Below are 9,509 nucleotides of genomic sequence, written 5' to 3'. Positions count from 1 at the left end.
GTTGAGAGTATAAGGATTCCATCTGTTACACGATTTCAAGTCAGCCATGACAATTATACATCAGAAACATATTGAAATATCAGCTTTACATCTTGCATTTATAGAAATTGAAGCATAAAATATTTTAAGAGCCAGAAAATGTAATAACCATTTGTCAGAGAAAATGGAAGTAGAAGCTGGAAACATGGAGATTAGAGTGGAGGGAAAAAAAGAAGGGAAACAAATGTTGGAACGAGGGGAAATTAATGTAACAATCAGAGCATAAAGGAATAGCACAAAGGAGAAAAACATAATGCTTTAAGAGAGAACAGAAGTCTAGAAAACTGTCCTATATTTACTTATTGCTTGGCACAGTTTGGTTGAGAGTATACTTCTGTTAGATTTATTCAGGCAAAATATATCAAGAGACTTAGTAAATCACAATATTGTTCATCTTAGGCATCTACAATGGAGTAAACAAATAAACGGGCCCAAATCATTCTTTCCTTCTCAAAACTACATTGTATGAAGCCATCTATTAATGACCTTCGGAATTGTTACATCACTTGTGTGTTTTCTATACTCCTGAGGTAGAATTCAGCTGCTTGTAATGGACAAAAACCAAATAAGGAAACAGTGAGAATTTACACATGGGCCACTTCAGCACGTTTCAGTTTGGCTGCAGCATTATTATTTGTGGGTTAAGGCTATTGCAAATACATATTTTGTAGATTAAGAATATTTTTATGGTGTTTCAGAGGTTGGAGCTACTTTGCTTATATTTCCAAAAAGTGTTTTGTGTATTCCATTTGTAAACTGAGAACTTCTCTTTTAAAATTAGTGCTAGAAAGTAGCAACAATGTCTGGTTTAGAAGTTTCCAAATGATAAAAAGGTAAAATTAATTGATAATGGTTTCCCTTAAAAAAACAGAAATTCATGTTCACTGTGAAATAGATCAGAAAACACACAGATGAGCAAAAGAGGAAACAAAATCAACCTTATTTCAGTATTCAGGAATACGTGTGGATAACTCAGCTCTTTCTTTCATTGTAACTATTTAGCTATGTGTATGTAATTTTTTAAATGTGCTCATACTGTACATACTATGTCAGAACCTGATTTTCAATTTAACAATATATTCTGAAACGCGTTTTATGTCATTAGCTATTTTATGATCCTATAATGTTTTCATTGCGTGATTGAACCATAACTGAAATAAAGCAATGGTGTATTGAGCATCATTGTAGATAAATCCTTGAACATAGCACAAAGGTATACAAAATTGTAGCACTTTGGGTATGCATTGCCAAATTCACCTTGCAAAATGATTCTGCCCATTTAAGTAGGCCCTAGTCAGATATGAGAGTGTCTGTTTTATCAGTTCTCCTGTATTTTAAATGATATAATGAGTACAAAATACCTAATACAATGCTTGCATAGAGTAGTGTCTTATAAAAGTTGGTTTCCTTTCGACTCCATTCTCACTTAGAGAGAGAGTTCCACTGTTTACGCTTAAGTTCATGGGGACCATTGGTTTTGGGGGTCATTTAATGAATGTGAAGCAGTGAGGCTCTTAAATAAGTGGGTGTCCTTATTGTTTTCACTGAGTTACAGGAATGAACATAGACTATTCCATTCCCAAATCTTCATGGAATGAGATTAAATGCTTTAAATTATCTGGACTGGAGAAGTTTCTTTATTTTTGCTAACCCAATCCCACTAGGTAAAAGAAGAAGGATGGATTTACTTACAGCTCTGGTCATCATCTGTTTATCAACAACTGAGATACTTACTCTCCTGAGTAGCAATAAATTTTCTAAATATTTTTAATTATAGTCTCTCAGTTCCATGCGAATGCCTTAGGGATGTATAATGGTAACATCAAACTCTATAAAAAATAACAGAATTTTCAATGCCAGGCCCTATGAAAACTATCCTCGCATTCACTTTCAGAAGCTGGAAAAGTTTTTGTAAGAAACGAGTCATTTTCAGTACAAGTCATCTTGATATTAGCAAAAGAACATTGACTGCAAAAAGCAGAAGGATCAAAGCAAGGATTTCTAGGAGGAACCCTTGCAAACTACAGAGACTAGAACATCAAAGAATATCTGCTTAAAATTATTTCCACCTTAAACCCCTCTCAAACTGTAGCAGCCATCAGTTACTAAGAGAGCATACTGTATTCCCTCAATGTCCTGGGGGAGAATAAAGTCTAAAAAAGAACCTTGTCCCCCAAAACTTACAAAGAATTAAGACTGTCAGCCATAAATAGCGCAAAATAAATATAACACAAAATTCCCTCATACAAAATGAATGAAAAGGAAAAGAGTACTCACATAGTATGGGGTAGCAAAACAATGGTGCAATCATCCGTACCTGTGTTCCCTGAAAGCTGGGGGTGTTTCCACTGGTTTTGACATTTTTCTAGCAATACTAGAGTTTTCTGTGATGCCATTTCACAACAATAAGCCAAAAATGGACCTTTAATTTCAACTTCTCATTTGTTTACTCTGAAATTACTACATTTCTGGTGTTTAAGAATTAAAAAAAAAAAAATCCTACTTAGAAATATACTAGACAATCTTCATGTTAATTTTCTCTGTTTCCAAGTGCTTAGTCTTTTCAAAACGGCACTGTTACCTTTCTTTTATGCATTTATTAACCATAAAACAGAAGCCCTAAGTTTTCCTCCAAGCAAGCACATGGTAAAGAAACGACCCTTCCTTTCCAACATTCATATGGTTCTTTTTGTTGTTTTACCTGTTGTTTTTTTCACTCCCAGGACCACTACTGATTCAAGAACATTTTAAAATCTGAGAACAATGGTAGAAATTTCCTCTAATAATATTACAACAGCAATGTGTTTATTCTTTTCCTGTCGCTGTCATAATCCATGGCTTCTAGAAGTATTTTTAATGCCTAATGAAACAAAACTAAACAGTGACTTTAACGTTAGAAATCTCTGCTGTTGAAAGTTAGGGGATTTCCTCTATTATTTACATTTCAATTTTTAGTTTGCATTAATACCATGTTCTTGTTCTTCGCATTATCCTTTTTTAGAACCTCCTTTGAAAAGTCATGACGATGAACTGGTGTTTTATGAAACCTTAACATTCTCAGAAGGGCTTTATCTTTTTTATCACAGTATCTATCCCTTGTATGATTTTCATCCTGTACAGGCTTTTCATTTCATACAAATAATTTACATTTAATTCAATTAAGTTTATGATCTTGAAATGATGACACACATATCCAGTACCTAATATTTTTCAATAAAACCTCCTTGACTGCTTTTTTAAAGCATTAACTGAGATTGTCAGTTTATGGTGCTGATGAATACAAAGCAATTTTTCTGGCGAGTGTTACAATACTAGGGACAGTGAGTTCCCAAACATTTCAGCACACCGAGCTTACATATGTGATTCTTCTAAGTGGGTTCTAATGTTTCTATAACCTGATAAAATGCTATTATTTTTTTGTAGCCACTTTTTAAAAAGTACTTCGTGTGCTGAAAACAAGTTCAGAAATTCAAAGCAATTTTATGTGAAGTCGTATTATCCTTACATCAGTATCAATTAATTTCTTTCAAGAAAATGTTGGTAAATCTCTGTGAGAAATAAAACATATAATTGTTTATGCTCTGTAAGTCCAAGTGTAAAGCAACAAAACTCATTGCTTATGTTCTTGTGATTTGCATGATCTGGTACAGTGACAGTTATACGTTGTCCTTTCAGATGTTTGCTAGTATTTAGGAGAAATTTGGGATGACCTTGGGATGATCTTTCTAAGTCCAGCTGCTTGATGCTAAATTCTATTTAATAACAGTTTGTGAAATCAGGACATCTCCTCGGAACTCTCCCGTGGGTTGCAAGTGATCAAACAGACAAAGCCGTAATGACAGGACAATTAGATTGGTTTAGCAGAAAGGGAACTGTAGAGGCGTTCATGAACAACTATGAAACTGCACATTGGGAGGGTCATATCCTTTATTACAATCACCACAAATACGAAAGCATCACTGAACTCTCTCTCTATACACTGTATACATATATTCTCAAATTCTTAGAAACTTATCAGAGGTTTATTGGCTTTCCATCTTACTACATGCCATATCTCTAAAACATTAAATGGAAACAAAAGTCTCTATGCAATTTTCAGATGAAAAACATTCTGTGCATTTTCAATTTATGTGTTTTCATTTAGACGGTTGAAAGGGTTTGCTAATAAATGTTTCCCAATTTAGGCTTTCTGGCCATGGGAGTGACATGTCCTGTGTCATGTAGAATTTGATAGCTTGTAATGTCCATTTCAAGTGTATCTGGCCTTCTCTGTAGCAAGAGCCAGCCTGCGGATATTGGATATACAACCAGCTGCAGCTTCCTGGAGATCCTGGTCAGGGGACCCAACCATATCCAGTAGAAGCTGTCACACATAAGGAGGAGGAAAAGAGACACAAGAATAAAAACATTAATCTAAAGACATAAAGTTAGGCTATGAAAATAATTTTCAGTAGTAAATATTTTTTAAAGCCACCAAAAAAGCATAAGAAATTCCATTTAAGCAAATGCGAATATAAACGGTGCTTAATCAGATGCAGGAATTCCTCATGCACTTCTTACCTTTCTGGAGCTGAATTAGACTCCTTCATCCCCACTTTCTCTGGGTATCTAACTGCTATTTTGGGGTTCTGCTTCTGAAATTTTTCTTGCATCCTTTCTGGCTTTTCCATCTCTCAGAACAAGCCAACAGCACACCATGCTTAGAGTAGCAGGGCATCCGATAAGATTCATCTCTCTGAGTCCCAATCTACCTGATCATGTCACAACCTCATTATATCAGTCACTTAGTAGGGATTTTCAGTGACTTCCAGTGCCAACTAACTAGAGCGGATCTATTAACTGCTCCTTGAAGGGTTTGTGCACTCTGGCCTCAATGCATTTCCAGCTACTCATCTTTCTCCTCCAAGATCACACTCTCCCACTTCTCTTGACTTTATTGATGCCCTCCCCCATCTAAAATGCCTTCCCATCCCCTTCTCTGGCTTGGTAAGTTTTATCCATCTTTCAAAACAGACCTAGCCAACTTTTCCATGAAGCCTCCAAGATTTCCATCAAACTAAATGCCATTTATTCCTCATCAGGCTCTCAGTAGCAGTTTACTCAAATGTCTGTCGCTACATGTATTTTTTCCTTTTCATAAGATAATTGGCTTAATGCTTTCCGTCCTTCTTTAGATTCTAAGTGCTTAAAAAATGTACGGTATCTAATGCATAGAAGACAAATAAATGAATTAGAACATTTAAAATCTAGCAATTATGATTCTAATTAATAGTCTTGGTAAAATATTTTTTAAAAGTAAATTTGAATCACATATTTTTCTACCCCATAGCATTTGAGTGAAAATGTAGATAATGCCAAAATATGAGGATGATTTGATAAGCAAAGAAATATTATAAAGAAAAATACTGTGAGATGTTTTACGTATACCAGGCTTAGGGTGTGGCTTTTACTCTATAGGTAACAAAAAGAAGTTATTTAAGCACTTTAATCAGGGGAGTGACAAGGTCATATTTGTATTTTAGAAAGGTAACTTTTACAGCAAATTATAGAATATAGACTGTAGGGAAAAGAGGTGGAAGGGCACTGTATTACTTCATGTAGAGGTGACAGGATGGAATAAAAGGTAAGGATAGTGAGGAAGGAACATATTCAAGGGATATTTGGGATAAAATAACTATTCGATAAATGGCCCCAGAACAACTGCTTATCCAAATAGAAGAAAATTAAAATGGTAATCTGACACCACACATAAATATCAATTCCAGATGGATTAATGATGTTGTAGGACTCTCTTCTTAGTTCAGCTAAAGACAGGGTCCTTTTTACAAGGCCATGAAAAATTAGGCTCACAGACAATTTGAAGGGGAGAAAATGGAATTTATTGGGCAAAATGGGGGAAAAAGGGAAACAGGGACTCTCCACAAAACCAGAGTCTCTGTGGGTGTGCTTCCTGCCTCGCAGATGGAATCCCAGGTATCACCTGGGAAGAGGAGGGGCCAGGCTCCTGCCTGCTGCAAACATCACGAACTTCTGTGGCTCCACCCCAGTGCACATTCCTCCACCCCAGTGCACATTCCTCCACCCCAGTGCACATTCCTCCACCCCAGCGTACATTCCTCCACCCTAGCGTGCATTCCTCCCAGTGCCCATTCCTTCCAGTGCACACTCCTCCACCCCAGTGCACATTCCTCCCAATGCACATTCCTCCCAGTGCGCATTCCTCCCAGTGCACATTCCTCCCAGTGTGCATTCCTCCACCCTGGTGCACATTCCTCCCAGTGCGCATTCCTCTCAGTGCACATTCCTCCCAGTGCACATTCCTCCACCCCAGTGCACATTCCTCCCAGTGCGCATTCCTCCACCCCAGTGCACATTCCTCCCAGTGCACATTCCTCCCACCCCAGTGCACATTCCTCCCAGTGCACATTCCTCCCAGTGCGCAGGCTGTTTGAAGTTTCTCTGGGGACCCCTTTCCACCTGGCTGTCTCAGTGAGATTCAATAAGAAAGGGACAATGCAAAACATTTAGAAGGTTGTATATGAGAATATCTTGTTCAAATTGGGGCACCGAAGAATGTCTGTCCTCTCAGTTCCTTGACCTCCCATTGTCACTGATCTTCACACTTCAACCTTCTACCTTCAGGGTCTCACCTGGGCCCTGATTTTTCATCACTGTCAACAGTCTGACCTCCAAACTCTCTGACCACAATGTCTCCTCCCACAATTTGGCTATGCAACCATCTTACTTGTTTGTTCTCATCATGATCTCTTGTCCATGGGCTCACATACTTTTTCTTTAACCATCTTCTGTCTTTGCTTCCTTCATAACCAGCTTAGATTGCATAGTCCATCTTTTGGATCATTCTCTTATCAGTTTCTTAAACCTCCTTACAACATCCCTCCAGGAAAACCATAACTGTCCATAAATCCAACTCTGTTCTTCCCTGTGCCTTCACCAATAACCGAGTCCTGTGGGAGACCATATGTCAACAAGGCAAATCAATCCACTATCAGTTCAACCTCAACTGGATTCTCATTCACTGCCCAGCAATTGAAATTTGTGTCCCTCTCATTAGGTTACTTTCCCTTTTCAATGCCTATTTTAAATCTTCCTTCTTCTTCAATCTCCAGTTCTTTCTTTTAGCCACCATTTCCAGAAGATGACCAATAAGGTCTCCTTCATAAACTTGATAGAAGCCTTTAGATAGAAACTACTCTACCTAAAACGGCAACCATGCCAGCATCTTAGCGGATCTTTTTATCCTACCTTCCAGTTATAATGGCTCTCTCCTATCACAGGCCCACCATCCACTTGTATTCTTCATTCATTCTTCTTCTTCTTAGGACATTTTACTACCAAATATTCCCTGTCTCTCTTCTACTTTAGCTTTCACCTCTTCCTTTCTAATGATTCCATTATCATTTAAACACACGTCTTACACATTAAAAACAAAACAAAACAAAAAGACACCACTTTGACCCCATTTTCTTCCCTTCATAGCCAAATTTCTTTAAAGAGTTGCTGTCTGGAATTCCTATCTCCAGTCTTAGATTCCTCCCACTCACTCCAGGCTGCTGTCTGCCTTCAGCTCTCCTCTGAAATGACCCTCTCAGAGGATGTCGGTAACTTCCTTCCATGTGGCTAAGAGTAGTGGACACTTAGGAGTTCTCATCTTATTTGACCCCTTAACAGCATTTGATATAACTGGCAACTTCCTCCTTCACTGCCACTGGCTTCTTCTACCCCTACTCCCCGACTTTTCCTCGTATCCATTCATTCTCATCTTCTCAATCTTCATCCATGGCTCTTTCTGTTTCTCCCAAACAAAAATTGTTGGAGTTCATCAGAACAAATTCCTCTTCTGTTTTCATTCTGTTCTCCCTCCGTAGATGACATCTTTCACTACCTGAATTCAAATGGCATTCATATGGAACCATCTTCTAAATTTCTGTCTCCACCCCAGAACCTTCTTTGGATTGGAACACTTCATATCCAACACTTCTTAGCCATCTCCACTTGGAAGTCTCACAGCCACCTCAAGCTTAATAGATTCCAAATGAAATTTTTTACTTTTTCTATATAAACATGAATCTCTTTCCAAGAATTTTCCTGTATCCATAATAGATGTTATCACTTAGTTGTTCAAGACGGAAATCTGCGTGCCTCACACTCACTCCCACCCTCATCTCCCCTATGCTGCATCCAACCTATTATCATATTTTTGTGATTCAGCTGCCTACACATCTTTCAAAGTCATTCACTTCTCTTTATTGCTGTTGTCATTCACCCCAGTAAAGCCCACAACACCTTCCCACTGTCCCTGCACCCTGTCTTGTCCCCTGATTAACTATTCATACTGTATCTAGAGTAATTGCCTAAATTGCAAAATTCACTAATAAGATACAATGTTTTTGACAAACAGGAAGGAACAAGACAGGATCAATCTTCTGAGATTCAAGAGAAAGGAAGATTCTGTTCTGCATGAGGGAAACAGGGAAGTTTGGAGGGGCTCATGCCTTGGGAGTTTTGTATTATTCTTTTTCTCCAGCATTGTTCAATATCCTAGGCATAAGACAGAGGAAATAGATTATAGGAGTGTGATTCATTTGAACAGCCATATGGTCCATGCTGGGCCGGAAGGGAAGTGAAAACGAGGCTACTGATCACTGGGAGAATTAGGAACTGAGGCCTCAACAATGCAGGAAAACAGTTTTGGTGGGACCAAAGCATGGGAAAAGGGTGAAAATAAGACATTCTCATCTGAGAATGAGAAATTTGGAGTTTAAGATTTTACAGATGAAGTTGCTTTGAGTATTGACAAGATCCAGGGTATGGCCATGGGAATGTAGGTTAGTATAAGATTGTTAGGCATTTTTTGTTTGTTTGTTTGTTTAGACAAGTCTCACTCTTTTGCCCAGGCTGGAGTGAAGTGGCATGATCTTGGCTCACTGCAACCTCCATCCCCCAGGGTTCAAGCGATTCTCCTGCCTCAGTCTCCCAAGTAGCTGGGATTACAGGCGTGTGCCACCACGCCCAGCTAATTTTTGCATTTTTAGTAGAGACGGGGTTTTGCCATGTTGGCCAGGCTGATCTCTAATTCCTGACCTCAGGTGATTCACCTGTCTCAGCCTCCAAAAGTGCTTGGATTATAGGCATGAGCCACCGTGCCCGGTCTGTTATGCAGTTTTATACATACACACAGATGTATGCATGCATGCATACACACTTATATATTCTCATTCTCCCTTTCTCACTGTAGGAAAAGGAAATAATGGGAAAATAATGAGCAGGAAGAACAAAGTAGCCACTCTCTTTGGTTATCCTAACACATGACTTAGATGTCTTTGTATAGCTATCCACACTTAAATCCCTTTCCTAGCTTGCAACTTTTAACGCATGATCTACGGTTCAGAGTTTTTATTAATCTCTTCGTTCTCACTTTATTATTTTTTTAATCTTTATTTTATTTT

The 9,509-nt window shown here is 38.2% G+C and overlaps 1 protein-coding gene across 1 annotated transcript in view; it reads right to left on the bottom strand.

Moving 5' to 3' along the window:
* Positions 1-3,946: 3,946 nt before the first annotated feature.
* The window catches only part of LOC108515843 (armadillo repeat-containing protein 4-like), a 57,514-nt gene continuing 51,951 nt past the window's right edge, over positions 3,947-9,509 (bottom strand). The window contains exon 3 of the mRNA XM_017853010.1: positions 3,947-4,402. Coding sequence (XP_017708499.1) covers positions 4,289-4,402 — 114 coding nt within the window. The 3' untranslated portion in view covers positions 3,947-4,288. The remainder of the gene's footprint in view (positions 4,403-9,509) is intronic.

Source organism: Rhinopithecus bieti, unplaced genomic scaffold (genome assembly GCF_001698545.2).
Source record: "Rhinopithecus bieti isolate Rb0 unplaced genomic scaffold, ASM169854v2 scaffold_35615, whole genome shotgun sequence".
Classification (NCBI taxonomy): Eukaryota; Metazoa; Chordata; class Mammalia; order Primates; family Cercopithecidae; genus Rhinopithecus; species Rhinopithecus bieti.
This window is presented reverse-complemented; position numbering and strand designations above follow the sequence as displayed.